Source organism: Nicotiana tabacum, chromosome 15 (genome assembly GCF_000715075.1).
Source record: "Nicotiana tabacum cultivar K326 chromosome 15, ASM71507v2, whole genome shotgun sequence".
In the NCBI taxonomy this organism is placed as follows: domain Eukaryota; kingdom Viridiplantae; phylum Streptophyta; class Magnoliopsida; order Solanales; family Solanaceae; genus Nicotiana; species Nicotiana tabacum.
Window position 1 is genome coordinate 87,802,734 of NC_134094.1, and position 18,193 is coordinate 87,820,926.

The 18,193-nt window shown below is 37.9% G+C and overlaps 1 protein-coding gene across 7 annotated transcripts; it reads left to right on the forward strand.

Annotated features, from left to right (window-relative positions):
• Nucleotides 1-12,392: 12,392 nt before the first annotated feature.
• On the forward strand, nucleotides 12,393-16,723 carry LOC107790364 (mitochondrial carnitine/acylcarnitine carrier-like protein). Of its 7 annotated transcripts, none has more exons than XM_016612287.2 (5): nucleotides 12,396-12,590; nucleotides 13,108-13,196; nucleotides 14,281-14,376; nucleotides 15,432-15,831; nucleotides 16,102-16,723. In XM_016612287.2, exons 4-5 carry the CDS (start codon nucleotides 15,440-15,442, stop codon nucleotides 16,601-16,603), a joined length of 894 nt encoding a protein of 297 aa, XP_016467773.1. In that variant the 5' UTR covers nucleotides 12,396-12,590; nucleotides 13,108-13,196; nucleotides 14,281-14,376; nucleotides 15,432-15,439; the 3' UTR covers nucleotides 16,604-16,723. The 7 variants fall into 7 exon arrangements, with proteins under 7 accessions (XP_016467770.1, XP_016467773.1, XP_075086551.1 ...); XM_075230450.1 differs by lacking the exon at nucleotides 12,396-12,590 and adding an exon at nucleotides 12,591-12,725; XM_016612286.2 differs by lacking the exon at nucleotides 12,396-12,590 and adding an exon at nucleotides 12,747-12,984.
• The last annotated feature ends 1,470 nt before the right edge of the window (nucleotides 16,724-18,193 follow it).

Sequence of the window (18,193 nt, forward strand, 5' to 3'; positions counted from 1 at the left end):
TTCGAGATCGCTTTTCTCTCACAATCGATGTTTTAGTGTTGTCACGACCCAAACCGATGGGCCGCAACGGGCACCCGGTACTTACTCAACCGAGTACCAACATAACATATCTTTTTGTATCATACTATCATATATAACTGAGCCAGAAAGGTTGCCATGGGATAAGTAGAATACAATATGTAATACCAACATATACATAGACATTTGGGCCTATAAGACCAAAATAACCACTCGTACACAGAACATAGGCCGACAAGGCCATATAATCTTTTACGTACATGACATCTGTCTACAAGCCTCTAAGAATACATAGTTGTCATAAGGGTCGGGACAGAGCCCCGACATACCAAACAATATACGTCTAAAGCATACTGACCAAACAAGCAACTCTAGAGCAAATGGAGCGCACCAACATCTTCCGCTGAGCTGATAGCCTACTTGGAGGACTCTCGACTGTCTATCAGGACCTGCGGGCATGAAATGCAGCATCCTCAGGCAAATGAACATTAGTACAAATAATGTACTGAGTATGTAAGGAATGAAATCAACAAATAATAGACATGAGAGAAACATGGAGTAAAAGATTCAACATGTATATCTGAATAGCTCTGTGAATCATTTAATATTATAATGTCATGCATATGCGCATAAATGTCATACCATGCATGGGTATATGTGTTCATAAAATCATCAAGCCTCTGAGGCCATCCCATCATATCATTTCGGCCACTGTGGGCAACATCATCAACGTATACCAGCTGATCAGGTGGTGGTGCATATATAACGCCGTAACCTTTTCCCATATCCCATATACATATAATATACGCGTATATAATGCCATCTGGTCATGGATCAATGTACATGTATAAATGCATGAAATGCATAAGAAATACATTAATACGATTTCTCGGAATGCCATAAAAATCAATATGCCTTTCGAATAAACTTTATCAAATATGTATTTTTCTAAGACCCATGAACAGTATATATAAGAATAATTCACATAGGGAATCAAGAATATAGACATCCCTAGTATTTCTATGAATAGAGTCATTGATGCAAGTTGCGTATTTTGCTCGTTTCATTTGTATTATTTGGATCATGCCAAAAAGAAAGAAGGGATAGCCTTAACATATCTGGAGTAGGGAAAAATCCGTATAATATTCTTGGGAAAGATTGTACCGTGCTCTCCTAGAATCACACAATCCCGTTATGATTACACAGTATAATTTCGTATGAGTTCCTTGACTAACCAAGAACTCTCGTTGCTATTGTAATATGAAGTCTCCTATGAAATTCTAAATCTCATCCAAATTGAATTTTTGATATTCAAGACAAAGTGTAGGGTGACTAACACAAAGTCCACTTCTTACGTGTTTGTATGGAATGATTAGGATATTGTCCAAGTGTCTTCTTAATTCAATGGTCTAAAGGCTTAGTCACTTAGTTTGAAGGGGGGCTGCCACCTAATGAAATTAAATCCTTATCCAATAGACTCTTAATTAATTAGGTAATATCCCATTACCCAATAATTAACCAATTACCTATATAATTAAGAATTATTTCAAATTACTTAAAATACTACTCACTTTTAATACACTTTATACACCTTACCTTCATGTCCATGTGGTACCTTGTATGGCATTAGTCCATAAATATTGGGTATTATAGCGCGGACCGTATTTTATCCCAAATTGTCAAACTTCAACAAAATTCATCTTCTTCGATTTGCTTACTCTCTCACCTTCACGAATTTACTCATCACTTGTTTGAAATAGCATAATGCTTATAATCTCAAAATAATCACATTCCTGAACTTACATCAATTAACTTACGACGAAACTTTAACGTACTAAAATGCGGGATGTAATACCTCATCTCTGAGCTTTTATCAATTTACTTATGGTGTACTTTTACGTACGAAAATATGGGGTGTAACATCATTCCCCCTTTGGAACATTCGTCCTCGAATGTTGACTGATGCATTTATCATTTTCATAACCCATAGCTCTTGCGAATACTTTAGTACTCTTCTTGCCATTTAGGCAACTGTTCTTTGAATAAATCCAAAGGCCAGGGCATTCCCCCCTTTAAGCCTCTTTCTCACACCACAGTCTGTGGTCAAAATTCTTTCAATCTCGTAACCCTTACTACCTTCTGTCATGCAGCCTATACGACTTTTTTCTTGTATGTGCGCCTATGCGACTCTTCTCTCCTTTTTCCTCCAGTTTTTAGCCAATCTCTAGGCCTCACTTTGTAAGCATATACAGAGCTTGATAAGACGTCTCTCTGGGCATCTATAGGTATACTGAAGTTCTTTGCTCGATACTTTATTGAACTTACGAATATTGCTATATCTTATTTCATAGACCCGGTTATCCATTCATATGACTTTACTGCATCTAGGTAGGTCATACTATACCATAACTCTTACCTCAATTTATCGTTACTGAGGTCTGCTACCAAACTCCAGGTTACTCTCGTTGCTTATCTTATATGTATAAGTCTAAGTCCTTTAATGCTTCCTCATTTCTGTTCATCTTAAGAATGACGACCTAATCTCATCTCATACTTTGTGACTTTTGTCCATCCGTTGTTGATTCACCTCCATATTGATCTACAATATACCACTGATAACTTGAAACCTCTTACGTAATCACTAGGGCTCACGTTGCATCGTGGAACATTTGAAGTAATTAGACTGATCCACCTAGGGGCGATACTATACTTCCATAACCGTATTTTATAGCATCCCAATGTGATTCACCTTATGTGGATATTTTAATCATGTACCATTCATGAAATCATTACTCAATCGAAGGCCCAAACATTATCCTTCATCTATCACAATTACACCGTCATTCTACTAGCAAGGCAATATTCCATTTCTTCTAAATGCTACTAGTCTTAGACTCCTTTGAGTTCATTCAGACTATACTGAGATTTCTATGACTTAGAGAAACCATAATCTCTCTTGTTTCCATGGGCTTAATCCCAAGGACTTATCCATTCTCGTCACCTTCTCACTCGCCCTTTCTTATCCTTATTCATGTCTTCCTAAAACCTTGTCACTTTACCATACTTTAGCTTGCGACCTATACGTATCTATTTATACTATTCACAACCTTCCTTCAACTTGCTTGCACCATAGATTTCCTTATGTTATTCTGGAACATCAAGTGAGACATCACATCGTCACTAAATCTTCTTTACTCTCTTAATTAGGCTTCTCAATACCTAGAAACCATGGGCTGGAAGACATGCCACTGACGACACTGCTATCATTCCAGGATACTGAATCCCAATGCTTCTAGACTTTTATCCGAAGTATGGACTATTCACGTTCTTCTGTATTTGAGTATCTCGTACGTTGTTCACCTTTACCTTACTTACCTTAAAATCCTGCATCATATCTTCTATCTCTTTCATGACCTCCCTTCCACATAGGTATAATTCACATCCGCAACTTGAAGCTCTCTTATAATACTTGCACCTCTGGTGCATACACAATCTGGTGGGAGCTTCATACTGACTTCTTATGAGGCTGGTACTTTTCTAACTGGCTTTATCATAGAGCCGTTATAGAATATGGTTGTTGTACTATCTCTCTTGTACCTATGATATTAAGAGTGATTCTGCAGTGTCCTTAATCACGATTTCTATAATTTTATGGGTCCAATAATTAGACTCCTGATTTACTTTGTTGATGTAACTCTTTAGTTTCCTCTTCCTCCTAATCAGCCTTTATGTAGGCGTAAGCTATCTTCTGATCTGCGGCTCATGGTATTACTTTAGCCTTTCATGGATGCTATGAAAAACCATGATACAATCTTCTAATGATTCAATCCTTTGTCTATGACCTGGACCCAATTCCTTCTTTTAACTTATACCGGAGTCATCTACGGCTGATCATTAATCGAATAATTCCTTTTGTTCCATCTCAGCTTTCTTCAAACGTAAGCAATTGCTTTTCCTGGCCTCTTTTCCCCCTTGTTGGGTGCATACTTGGCTTATCTGAGTTCTCACGCATGCCAAAATTTTTGTGCAACTCATATGGTCTCGAATATTACTTTTGGTTTTTTTTCCTTGCTCATTAGCCATGGTAGATGCCACTTTCTTTTGGAGTGCATACAATTTTGTAGTGAGACTGTTGTTACACGACCATTTTCTTTTCAGGTCACTGTGCTTAGATTGAAGCCTTCTTCCTTATTTCCTCAGCTAGTCTTTCATTATAGTACTTAAGGAGGACCCTCTGACTCTTGTAAAGCTGCGAGCTTATCACATCGTATGCTTGACGGAATTTTTGATGTTTTTCCTCGCCTATAGTTATCCGTTGTTACTTATCTCCACGCCCTTGTGCTTGTAGGGTTGCTTCTGAACTAATATTTCGACTGACTTCCCAGTGGTACTCTCTTTTATTTCCGTAACACTCATACGGTATCTTTATCTACCCCAACTCCTATCTGAATATTTCTCAAGGGTCACAATGTCGTATCTGTGAGACTAAATTCCCATGTTGGGGTTCACTATGTTTATCTTGCATGATCTGTTGATTTGTCTGTAACCTCTTGTCTAGCCATAACTAGACTCTTCCTGAATCAACTACTAACTGCTCGTTGGTCCATTTTCATATATGTATTCTGCGTAATCCCTCTTGGGTTATTCCCTTTGTCTTAACTTACATCTTGCACTGGCTCCTTATTTATCAATAACATCTCGGGTGGGAACCCTTACTTCCTTTCCTTGACATCGTGTTTACATAATTTTCTAGAATTGTAGCATATCTGTAGGATTTAAATCAGTGTAATCTCATCCTTTTTTCCATTTTTATCGCATTCTTTTACCATTCCATAGTTACTGGAACCGCTTAATTCTGACTTAATACCACATCACTCCATATTCCCCCCTTTAGGGGAGTACTAAGAATTGTAGCTACGACGATCTACGTATAGATGTTTTACCTTTTCATCTTTGACATCTTTTCACATTATCGATGATCCTTACTCTCCTCGGGGAATCCTTCTGTACCAAGGATAACGAAATTCCTCACTCGCGAGGGTGACACTTAGTGTAACTGGCACATATAGTCCCTTAAGTTAAACTTTACTCACATTGCTTGCTTTAGGGAAACGTCTTCCTGAATGACCATTCTCTGAATTTATCATGAGTCTTCTTCTGTTGTCTATTCTATTATTGCCGGAACGCAATCTGAAATTCTCATGATGTCGACCATTTTCAAACCACTCAGTCCCTAATTCATGTTTAGTTTATCTTGTTCACCAATCCATACTGATTTCTATTATTCTGGGGTCTAACATTTCCTTTTGGTAATCACGTTAGAGTCACGAACTTATTTCTCGAAATGAGGATGTGATTTTATGACCTATACTCTTTTGTTTCCTCAAGGCATGTCACCTCTTGTATTTTCCTTCACTTGACTATAGACTCTGTAATACTGTCATCTTTTTTTATCTACCGTTATCATCCATGTATCACATCTTACTCATAATGCTTCATTAACTCTCTTCTTATTTTTCCGCTAACATCTATGTCTATCACTTTATCCTAAAAACTCGAACAAGACATTCTTTTGCTCTTAGCTCCTCTTGTTCCATCTATTAGCTCTTCGAATTTCCTAATATTATTTCTCTACTAGGGACGAGAGCCACACTAAGGTAATATTTATCCCTTCAAGGCTTCCAGTGCCTATCTTTATAGTACTTATATCTTGTTGTACTATTTTAGAGTGCACCATCTAGGTGTCTCACAAGGATATCTATTAGCACATTTGCAATATCCTTTGGAAATGTCAACTAACGCAAGCAATCCATTCACCAATTTGGGTTACCCTAACCCCAGCCGGATCCTGATATCTCGACCTTCTCTTAAACTATACCTGTTAGCCCCCATAGGGCATAACTGAAATGGGTGTGACCAATTATACATACCTCTGTTATTGTTGAAGGTAACTCAAAATGCATATATTTCTCTGCTTGAATTGTAGATAATGTTCATCTCTACTAACTAGGTACCTCGTACCCTTATCCACCTTGCTTCTTTTACTTGTTGAAACTTGTACCTTCTGATTCTTTTATTTCTCTTCACCATAGGGGTGGATAGACATTCTTGCATTAAGGCTCCTTATCAAGAAGCTTACACGTCTTAGTACACACATGATCTACTGAAGACCTTACATTTACTCATCATAAGCATTATGAAAAATCGAGTTCCTCTGACTCAACTCTTCCACAGCCACATCAAATCCCTTACCAGCTGTCTTTTGGATGTAGGTATCGTCTTATTATGAATAAAATAGATTTTAGAAAATTGAGTTCTTACAACTGAGCTCTACCACACGATCTAGAGTAAGAAGAAAGAGTGACAATCCTAAATGCCCTGTAGCCTCCTATTTATAAGTGTGGTGCACAACACATCCATAAACAAGACTCTACTAGACACAGCTTGTAGACTCCCTAGGACAGAACTGCTCTGATACCACTTTTGTCACGACCCAAACCGATGGGCCGCGACGGACACCCGGTACCTTACTCAACCGAGTACTAACATAACGTATCTTTTTGTATCATACTATCATAGATAACTGAGCCGGAAAGGCTGCCGTGGGATAAGTAGAATACAACATGTAATACCAACTTATACATAGACATACGGGCCTATTAGACCAAAATAACCACTCGTACACAGAACATAGGCCGACAAGGCCATACAATCTTTTACGTACATAACATCTGTTTACAAGCCTCTAAGAATACATAGTTATCATAAAGGTCGGGACAGAGCTCCGACATACCAAACAATACACGTCTAAAGCATATTGACCAAACAAGCAACTCCGGAGCAAATAGAGTGCACCAACACCTTCCGCTGAGCTGATAGCCTATTTGGAGGAATCTCGACCTGTCTATCGGGACCTGCGGGCATGAAACGCAGTATCCCCAGGCAAAGGAACATTAGTACAAATAATGTACCGAGTATGTAAGGAATGAAAATCAGTAAACAATAGACATGAGAGAAACATGGAGTAAAAGACTCAACATGTATATCTGAATAGCTCTGTGAATCATTTAATATTATAATGTCATGCATATGCGTATAAATGTCATACCATGCATGGGTATACACGTTCATAACATCATCAAGCCTCTGAGGGCATTCCATCATATCATTTCGGCCACTGTGGGCAACATCATCAACGTATACCAGCTGATCAGGTGGTGGTGCGTATATAATGCCGTAACCTTTTCCCATATCCCATATACATATAATATATGCGTATATAACGCCATCTAGTCATGGGTCAATATACATGCATAAATGCATGAAATACATAAGAAATACATTAATAAGATTTCTCAGAATGCCATAAAAATCAATATGCCTTTCGGACAAACTTTATCAAATACGTATTTTTCTGAGACCCATGAACAGAAGATATAATAATAATTCACATGGGAAATCAAGAATATAGACACCCCTAGTATTTCTATGAATAGAGTCATTTATGAAAGTTGCGTATTTTGCTCGTTTCATTTGTATTATTTGGATCATGCCAAAAAGAAAGAAGGGATAGCCTTAACATACCTGGAGTAGGGAAAAATCCGTATGATATTCTTGGAAAAGATTGTACCGTGCTCTCTTAGAATCACAAAATCCCATTACGATTACACAGTATAATTTCATATGAGTTCCTTTACTAACCAAGAACTCCCGTTGTTGTTGTAATATGAAGTCTCCTATGAAATTCTAAATCTCCTCCAAATTGAATTTTTGATATTCAAGACAAAGTGTAGGGTGACTAACACAAAGTCCACTTCTTACGTGTTTGTAGGAATGATTAGGATACTGTCCAAGTGAATTCTTAATTCAATGGTCTAAAGGCTTAGTCACTTAGTTTGAAGGGGGGCTGCCACCTAATGAAATTAAATCCTTATCCAATATACCTTTAATTAATTAGGTAATATCCCATTGCCCAATAATTAACTAATAACCCATATAATTAACAATTATCTCAAATTACTTAAAATACTACTCACTTTTAATACACTTTATACACCTTACTATCATGGCCATGTGGTACTTTGTATGGTATTTGTCCATAAATATCGGGTATTATAGCTCGGACCGTATTTTATCCCAAATTGTCAAACTTCGACGAAATTCATCTTCTTCGATTTGCTTACCCTCTCACCTTCACGAATTTACTCATCACTTGTTTCAAATAGCATAATGCTTATAATCTCAAAATAATCACATTCCTGAACTTACGTCGATTAACTTATGATAAACCTTTAACGTACGAAAATGCGGGATGTAATATCTCATCTCTGAACTTTCATCAATTTACTTATGGCGTACTTTTACGTACGAAAACATGGGGTGTAACAAGTGCGTTTAAGCACCGGCCCTTGAGGGGTATCAACGCCGCCGATGATCATGTGAATGACGTGCTGTGGTTCTTCTTGTTCGTTTTTCTTACCGAAATCCCTATTTTTGAAATGGTTCTTCGCCCTGTCGCTTAAAAATTCTCGAAGGTGCCCTTTATTGAATAACCGGGCTATCTCCTCTCTTAGTTGCCTGCAATCTTCCGTTCTGTGACCATGGGTGCCATGATATTCGCACATTTGATTGGGATTTCTCTGGGCAGGATCAGTCTGCATGGGTCGAGGCTACTTAGTGTCTTTGATGCGTCCGATAGGCGACACGATGGCGGATGCATCAATGCTGAAGTTATACTCTGATAACCGAGGCGCTTCCTTAGATCCGGTAGGCCTGTCGAACCCACTTCTGTTCATCAGCCCCCGAGACCCTTGACCTCGATCGCTTCTTTTGTTGCTTTGTGCGGGGGTACGTCTCAATTCATTGATTCTGTGGTTTCTGTTATACGGTCGGTATCGATCCCTGATCGGACCTTGTTCCCGATTGATATCCCTTCGAGCAGCGGGTTCAGATCCCAACTGATCATATTCGACCCTAATTTTTGATTGGTACCGATTGTGCACGGCCCAAGTGATAGCCGGGTACTCGATCAGATTGTTCTTCAATCACTGTGAAGCCGTCGAACTTTGTTCGTTCAAACCTTGAGTGAAAGCCTGAACAACCCAATCGTCTGTGACCGGGGGTAGATCCATTCGTTCCATTTGAAAACGAGACACGAATTCCCTTAGCATCTTGTTATCCTTTTGTCTTACCTTAAACAGGTCCGACTTCCTGGTCTCGACTTTTATGACCCCGGCGTGTGCTTTTACGAAGGAATCCGCAAGTATAGTAAAAGAATCGATAGAATTAGATGTCAAATTATGATACCATATCATTGCTCTCTTTGACAGGGTTTCACCGAATTTCTTCAATAATACAGATTCGATCTCATCATCCTCTAGATCGTTCCCTTTGATGGCACATGTGTATGAGGTGACATGTTCGTTGGGGTCAGTAGTTCCGTTATATTTAGGAATCTCGGACATGCGGAACTTCTTCGGGATCAGTTTAGGAGCTGCGCTTGGGGGGAAAAGGCTTTTGTATGAATCTTTTGGAATCTAAGCTCTTCAATATTGGTGATGCCCCCGGGATCTGATCAACTCTGGAGTTGTATGTCTCCACCTTTTTGTCGTTTGCTTCGATCCTCATTTCTCCCGATTCTATTCGTTTGGTCAGTTCTTCGAACATCTTAGCAATTTCGGGATTAGTCCCCGACTCCTGCTCATTTGATTTCACTATATCTGGTTCCATTGTATGGGCGATTTCTCGGGGTTGACTTGGCTCCGGTCTACTCGGTATTTGGGTTTGACTCTGCAATTGAGCGATTGTTGCCTGTTGAGCTTGCAACATTTCGAAAAGCATGTGCAAGCTGACGCCGTTTTCCTCGACGTTATGGGTATCTCGATCTGCAGACCGAGTGCCACCATGAATGCTATTCTCAGTTTCAGAATGTAGGTGCGCCTCAATGGCTACATACGAATTGATATCTATCTGCACTTCGATTCGAGCTCCAACGGTATTGACAAGTGTTCTTTCGGTACTGGGTGTCAAGTTGTTATTATCATCTTGAAGACCAGCTTCGTTGTCTATAGGTAAGGCCATTTGATTGGTAGTTAGTCGTTGCTAATCGGAAATCCAAGATACTTTCGGAAACAAGCGCAATACGGTGTGTTTTTGCAGATTCGTATCAAATAACCACGGTTATCCTTAGCCCCATGGTGGGAGCCAAACTGTTTACCCGAAAAATGGATAGAGTTTAATTTGTACGTAGTTCTAAGGATATGTGGTATAGCTTAATACAAATTGTAAAGATAAATAGAAATCTCAAATACGGATACCAAATAAACAAGGTTGGAAAGAAGATGATTTTTAGGACTAAGCAAGATGAATCAATTTATGAATCTTAAAAGAATAACTCTTCAATATATGAGTGTATGGTGCTTGAATTTACAATGTAAGCCAAAGAACTGCCTTCTGCCGAAATGTAGCCATCCTCTTTATAGTGGAGGATCCTACTTTAGATATAATTAAAAATACATAATGGAGAACCCATGATAAATCAGCTTTTTCCTAATTTTCGCCGAGATTCTCTCCCTTAGTGTGTTTGCAACGGCTCTTGTCTGTGAGCTCGAGCTCGATCGGCATCAGTACTAGTTGGTATTGCTTCTAGAGCTCGATGTGGACTCGAAATCCGGTGATAATTCGGGTTCGGTATCGGTTGGCCTCTGCCCCTTAAGCTCGAAATTATCTCATCATAGTTTGATTCGGACCCGAGCTCGATAATGACTTAACTCGGTGTTTGACTTATACCTGAAATCTGAAGCTCGTTCATACCATCTTCGGAACCCATCTCGATATTACGAAATCTTTCTTCGATCCATTATGTTTCGACCTCGATCGATCGTACGAAGGCCGAAATCAATTTCGACCGTATACCAGCATAGTCCTTAAAGAAAGTGATTGAGGCTTTTGAAAAAATAATTCTACCAAACCCATTTACATGCAGAAAATACTTTAGAAAGTACAAAATAATCTTTACGATTCTATTATACATCGTTTGACTTAATTTGATAAAGAATTATATGATTTTTTTTCATTTAATAGAATTACACGACTTGATTAAATTGTGGTTTGATATGGTTTTAAAATCTTATCAATTCTTTAAATAATACGTGTTGTACCATAGTGCTTTGTAACAAAAAATGAAACATTTATTCGTTTTTTCCTTCTCTTCCTACTTTTTCCATCAATGAACAAACTTTTTTGAATGAAATAAGTTATATACACGTTGTACCTTTTTTTTGGTTACTATTAGTGAATGTTAATACGTGATAATAGTTAATTATTAATCTCACCAATTTAATAATATTTATCTTAAAAATTTACTGCAAATTATGTTATTAGAGATGGTACAAATATTTTGAGTGGATGTAGGGGTAACTTTAACTCGAGTCATGTACATGTATTAAAAAGTTAAATATGAACATATAAATAATTAATTTTTGAACTCGGTAAATCAAATGTATTATCATAAACTCAAACTCTGTATCTATAAAGTCTAAATCATTAAATCGCCCATAACTTTTTCACACAATTGCTCCCTCCGTTTCATATTAGATGAGATACTTTCCTTTTTAGTATGTTGCAAAATAAATGACACATTTTTAAATTTAGTAATCATTTACTTTTGAGATACCAATATTACCCTTACCATCCCTCCTTCAAAAATCTATCTGACACAGACCCACTGAATTTAAGAGTAAATATTTTGTGGTGTTTACTCACTCTACCTTTGATCTTAGAGTAGCTAGTGGACTCTAGAATTGAAGGAATTTTTTTTTGACTTAGTTAACGTGATAGAGGAAAAGATGGAACATGTGGGTCACATTTGATTTAATATCTATTTTATCATGATTTTCATTAAAAAGCTAGCATATGGGCCCTTAAGGGTAAAATTGGCACTTAAAGTGATTTGACAATAGTCTAATCATGTTTATTAAACTCTGTGCTCAATCAAATTACCTCATTTAATATGAAACGAAGGGAGTAATACTTAGCAATTAAAGGGTCAATCGGTTTTTTGCTCTTTACAAACTTATTTTTTAGTTTTATTACTCTACGTCTTATTTTACACATGGATATTTACTTTTACACATAAAAAATATATTTTTACAAATAAAAAATCTAAAAAACTCATTTTCTTAAATTTAAACTTATAAAACGATATAATGTAGCAATAACACACGCTTTAAACTATAATATAATGAAAGATACAAAATCTTTTTCTAAGGAGGGAACTTGTCAAAATCGGTGCACACTCTTATAGGTAATGAGGGTTAGTGGTGGCCCTACAATTTTATACTCCCTTTATATAGAAGTAGTCGTCCAAAAATTAAGGAGCTGCTCCATCTTTTACTCTCTCTAAGATCTTGTTGCATCTGGTGAGAGGAGAAAAAAAGAAAGAAAGAGGCTGAAATTGGCTCAAAATTTGTGTCCTCATCTCCCCTATCCATTTCTTGATTTCTTCCTAGTTTCTGTGTGTGTAAAAACTGCTCTCTTTTCACTTTGCTTACGTGGATGCACTTGAGACTAGTGTAAGATCTACTGGCCACCATTATCTTTTTTTTTTTTTATATAAATAAATCAGCCCATCCCATTATTGTCGTTTGTTGAATTCCTTCATGTGGCTCTAAACCAACTTCAAGATTTTTACTCATCATATTTATCAGGTAGACTTGTTTGTGGACTAAGAACCAGTTCACCTAGATACCATAAGAATCTTTTTATTAGCATAAAGCTTATAACTTTGTCAAAAGCTGGAGAAAAAGTTTCTACCTTTAAAAATTGGTGTGCTGAAAATTGGCATCTGAATGATACCCTTTTAATATTTTCATTGTTTATTCTTTTTTATTCTTTTAATTAAGATCAAAAGGTCTCTAGCTTTAGAAGTTGGTGTGCTGAAAATTGACATTCAGTGATACCCTTTTGGTACTTTTACTTTTTTACAATTTTCCTTTCTGGGATTTGTTTCTTTATGTCATATTTAGATGTACATATTGTTTGCATCTGTTTGAGTAATTGACTGATACATTGCTCATCTGTTGATTTCAGGTTGCAGTGCCCAAGATCTTAATATAAGTCTGGGATCTGTTTGGTTGGCTTGGTTGAATATTCACTTTGTGTAAAGAGGAACAAGCCAGGTAAGGCTTATGCTTTACCTTTTAGGAATGGATCGGAATTGCTGTTATTTTAGTCTTTCTCTAAACCCATGTGCCAATGTTTCTGAGATTTTACTTTAAATATGTTGTGGTTGTACGAGTTGATCCCTTGTGGCTTGGTACTGCATTTGGGCTTTGAGGTATTTGATGGAATGGGCAGGGTGTTAGGTTATTGTATGGTTAGTTAAAAGAAAAAAGGAAAAGAAAAAGCATAGCTTTTCCACTCCGTGGATATGTGTTATTGTATGTATTGAAATTCTGTAATTACGCTTTCTTTTTCTTGATATAGCTATTTAGTTTTGGTGGTATTGGGTCTTATTCTAAGCAGTGGTTTTATGTTTTGAATCTCTGGCGGGGTTTGACGATATACAGTTCATTTAGATGAAATCACTTTCCCATGGATATTTTTCAGCAGTTTTGAAGTCTTAGGTATTTGTGTATATCAGGATAGTTAATCTGGGAAACGTAGTTTGGATCTGTTGTATTTGCTTGATTTAGCTTTCATGTGTGCAAAATGGGGCGGCACCCTTTTTGTCAGTGGAGCGTCATTCATCTTGTGGGACTATTATAATTTGAAACTTGTAAGGAAGGACTGGCAATGTTCTCAAAAGCTCTCAGCTTGGATTTTTGTGAAGTTTGTGAGTGAACATGAGGAGAATTATTCAGATAATTTCAAGTTATTTGCAAAACCACAAGAATTCTCTTGAATGCCTTCTTCATCAACTTTTTTCCTCCCTAAAAACTAATTTGTTCCTCAGATAAATGCTTTGCCTTATCTTTTTGAAGAGTCAGTTTTGAGCTAGAACATTTGAACAAATAAAAGTGAACTATTTAATTCAGTCAGACCAATCAAAAAAATTGTTTAATTCTCTCAAGGTCTTCAAGTTCAGTTAGTTTGACAGAATTTCTGCTATCCAAAGTATAGTATTATCACCACCATTGCGTTTCCTTTTTTCTCCTCTTCTCATACATGTCTCGATTCCTTACATTTCAATATTTTTATCAAGGAGAAGAAAAGTCAAGAATTGAAGGAAGAGATTCATGTACATATTTTTTTTTTGGTTAGGCGATTTTGCAGGGAGAAATTTGCTTGTATCTATCGTGAAAGCAATGTGATAAATGAAGGAGAAGAGGAAAAAGAAGTTAGAATGTTAGGGAACAGGTTTGCTATATTGATATCCCCTCCCTTTGTTGCCTAATGGACTTGATATGCACAACAGAAATCATAGGATACAGGACTCAAAGGGAAAGACCAAGATTCCCTAATCCGAAGGGTCTTTCTGTAACAGATTTCAAAAATCATTTTCTAAATCAGTTTCTGGAGTGTCAGCAAGCACCACCACTCCAGATTGGGTGGAACCCTTTTTTACTCCTTTAAATGGAAATTGATTTGGAGGATCTGATAACACTTTCTCAACTATAATTACCCAAGAGTAGACTATATTCATTAGTCTGTGCTTCTCATCTTGTTACCAGCGGTTTAGCAACAGGATCTCTACTTGCTAAAGTAGCCGCTTTGAGAGCCCCGATATTCACAGTTAGAATTCCAAAGGATGCATTTTCGAGTAAAAGCCAGTGCCTTTAGTCCGTCCTTACTATGAATAAGCAAAGAAGTAATGGGATAAGACTGGAGTTCTAACTTGCTGTCTCAGTCCTTCACTTTGTCGCATTGTATGCAGATTATTTAGGCAGAAGCAGCTTGATCACTTTGGTTTTAAAGAGGCTGACTGAGTTAGGACACCAGTGTCAAATTATCTAGAGAATTCAAATTAGCATACGAACTTTTGAGCTATTTGTTTATTGTTATCTGACATATCATATGAGTTTCTGATTATCAGAGTTACTCATGTCTGGAGGTGTAATATTATGAATGATTTTGTTCAGAAGAAATGATGCTGCCTGGATTCTTTCTGGTGCTCTTTACCCCCAAAGTGTGATAGCTCCACAAATACCTAAGCTAGACTTTTTAATACATGAAGGACAACTAGTGTTGTTTATTGTGTAGGTTCGTGGCTATTGACTGTAAAGATTGGTGATGTTTTTCTTCCACTCTTCCAATTCTTTAGCAGAAGCTGAAGCTTGACGTTGATAATACACTCTTGCAATGCTCGCTTTCCCACCAAATCGTTCTTTTTCTACTATTATTGAAGACGGTCAATGCAATAGCATTACATTTAGACTGAATTTCCTTTCACCTTTTTGTTTCTGTTTCTCCAGATACCACAATGGGTGACGTAGCCAAGGATTTAACAGCTGGGACTGTAGGCGGAGCAGCACAATTGATTGTTGGTCACCCTTTTGATACCATCAAGGTCAAGCTTCAAAGCCAGCCTACTCCACTTCCAGGGCAGCTTCCTAAATACTCAGGTGCCGTAGATGCTGTTCGGCAAACAGTAGCTGCAGAAGGTGCTAGGGGGCTGTTCAAAGGCATGGGGGCCCCACTTGCCACTGTTGCCGCCTTTAATGCTGTGCTCTTCACAGTGAGAGGTCAAACCGAGGCATTCTTGAGGTCTGAACCTGGAGCCCCTCTTACTGTGAACCAGCAAATCGTTTGCGGGGCTGTTGCTGGAACTGCTGTGTCTTTTCTTGCTTGCCCAACTGAACTTATAAAATGCAGGTTCGCTTCTAGTGCATTAAAACCAAAATGTAGTATATGATCTACCCTTCATAAAGTTCTCTTCACTTGACCAAACTGTATGACAGATGAACTTTAGATGTTTGCCATGTTTTACCTTTCCATTGAAATGGTGTGTATGTGTGCATTGTAGATGGAAAGAATGCACATATACTTCACAACTTGCTGTTACCACTGTTTGATCAACGATAAAAACTACTCGGAATCAATTTCTGTACTTGGCAATTTACTCGTTTAATTACATGAATGCAGATTGCAAGCCCAGAGTGTAATGGCAAGTGCAGACTCAGCTGCTGTGGCAGTGAAATATGCAGGACCAATGGATGTGGCAAGACACGTTCTTCGATCTGAAGGAGGTGTCGGGGGTCTCTTCAAGGGCTTGTTCCCTACCATGGCACGTGAAATACCCGGAAATGCTGCTATGTTTGGTATGTACGAAGCACTAAAGCAGTACTTTGCAGGAGGCACAGACACTTCGGGGTTAGGAAGAGGTTCTCTTATTGTAGCCGGAGGCTTGGCTGGCGGTTCCTTCTGGATTTCCGTGTATCCAACAGATGTCATCAAGAGTGTAATACAGGTCGACGATTATAAAAACCCGAAGTTTTCTGGCTTTTTTGATGCTTTCAAAAAGATCTTGGCAGCAGAGGGAGTCAAAGGACTTTACAAGGGATTTGGACCTGCTATGGGACGTAGCGTCCCTGCAAATGCTGCATGTTTCTTGGCATATGAGATGGTTAGGTCTAGTTTGGGATAATTCATTGTTGATGGGGATGGATTTTGACACTGTTAATTTGTTATTCTTTCAACTTAACTCTTCTTTGCTGAAATAGTGTAATTCCACTTGAACTTACAGCTGGGCAATTGTGCTTTAAAGTTTATGCCATTTGTTCAGGCGTAACAACAACAACAACAAACCCAGTCAAATCCAACAAGTGAGGTCTCTGGGAATGGTAATGTATACACAGACCTTACCCTTACTTTGTTAAGGTAGAGAAACTGATTCCGATCGACCCTCGACTCAAGAAAAGATGCAAAGGGGAGCAGTAACAATAGCGCAGTAAGACGAAGAAACAACAGATAGTGGTAAAATCTAGGAATACGAACATATGAGAATAATACTTATAGTACTGATATATACATAAGACACACTTGACTATCTACTAACATTCTAATATAATTCTCAACCTCCACACCCTCTATCAAGGGTCATGTCCTCTGAAAGCAGAAGCAGCGCCATGTCCTGCCTAAACATATCTTCCCAATATTTCTTTGACTTACCTCTCTTCAGGCTCCCCATGACCAACCTCTCACTGGGGTATCTGTGCATCTCCTCTTCACATGCCCGTACCGTTTCAGCCTCGTTTCTCGCAACTTATCCACTAACATTATAATTCAAATATGTGATACTTCCGGGCATGATAGGAAGTGAGCAAGGTTTTAACTTGTTTGGGCTGATAAAAAAATATGTTTCTTCCCACTCCATATAACTGAAAATTTTCATTCATTTGATCTATCCTTGATTTTAGCCCCCAGGGGTTAGATCAACTCAATTGGCAAAAGTTGAGCGTCATGTATTTTAGGTCACAGGTCAAGCCCTACGTCAAACCAACTAATTTTGATATTTAAGTAGAGAAGGATAAAGGGGCAGATCCATCATCCCCGAACTTCGGAAGCTGCAGTTGGCCCAAAGGATTGGCTCCAAATAGAGTTTTCTGTCATCAAAGGAAAAGAAAAAGATTTACTGAAACATGGGCAGACTATTCCCTGGCGTTTAAGTTAAGATTGCAGATATATGCCAACTTTACGTAAACATTATTCATGTGCCATTATGAGGAGAGGAGTGGAATACTACTATTGTAATGTAAGTTTCTAAATAAATGGGCTAATTGTAACGACCCGATCTGTCATTTTATGTAATAGCGTCCCGTTTCCTCTTTTCATGCTTCACACATATGTGTTTATGATTTTATGACTTACGAGATTGATTAATTTCGTTCCGGGAAGAATTCGGGTTAATTTGGACCCTTGATTCTTGACTTAGAAGTTTAAATTAGAGAATGTTAACCAAACTTTAACTTTTGTTAAAACGATCCTGGAACTGTGTTTTTATGACTCCGATAGTTTCGTATTATGATTTCGGACTTGGGCGTATGCCCGGAGTTGATTTTAGAAGTCCGTAGGTTGATTTGCCGAAATTTGACAATTTGAAGTTGAAAAGTTTAACCGTAGGTTAACTTTTAGCTATCGAGCTCGGAATTTGATTTTGGAATTTGGAATAGGTCCGTTATGATATTTAGAACTTGTCTGAAAATTTTGGTGTCGTTTGGAGTTGGTTTAATAGGAT

Coding starts and splice junctions, on each gene's coding strand:
- LOC107790364 (XM_016612284.2), top strand. CDS start 15,440: ATGGGTGACGTAGCCAAGGATTTAACAGCTGGGACTGTAGGCGGAGCA. Junction 15,832..16,101: donor ACTGAACTTATAAAATGCAG/GTTCGCTTCTAG, acceptor ACATGAATGCAG/ATTGCAAGCCCAGAGTGTAA.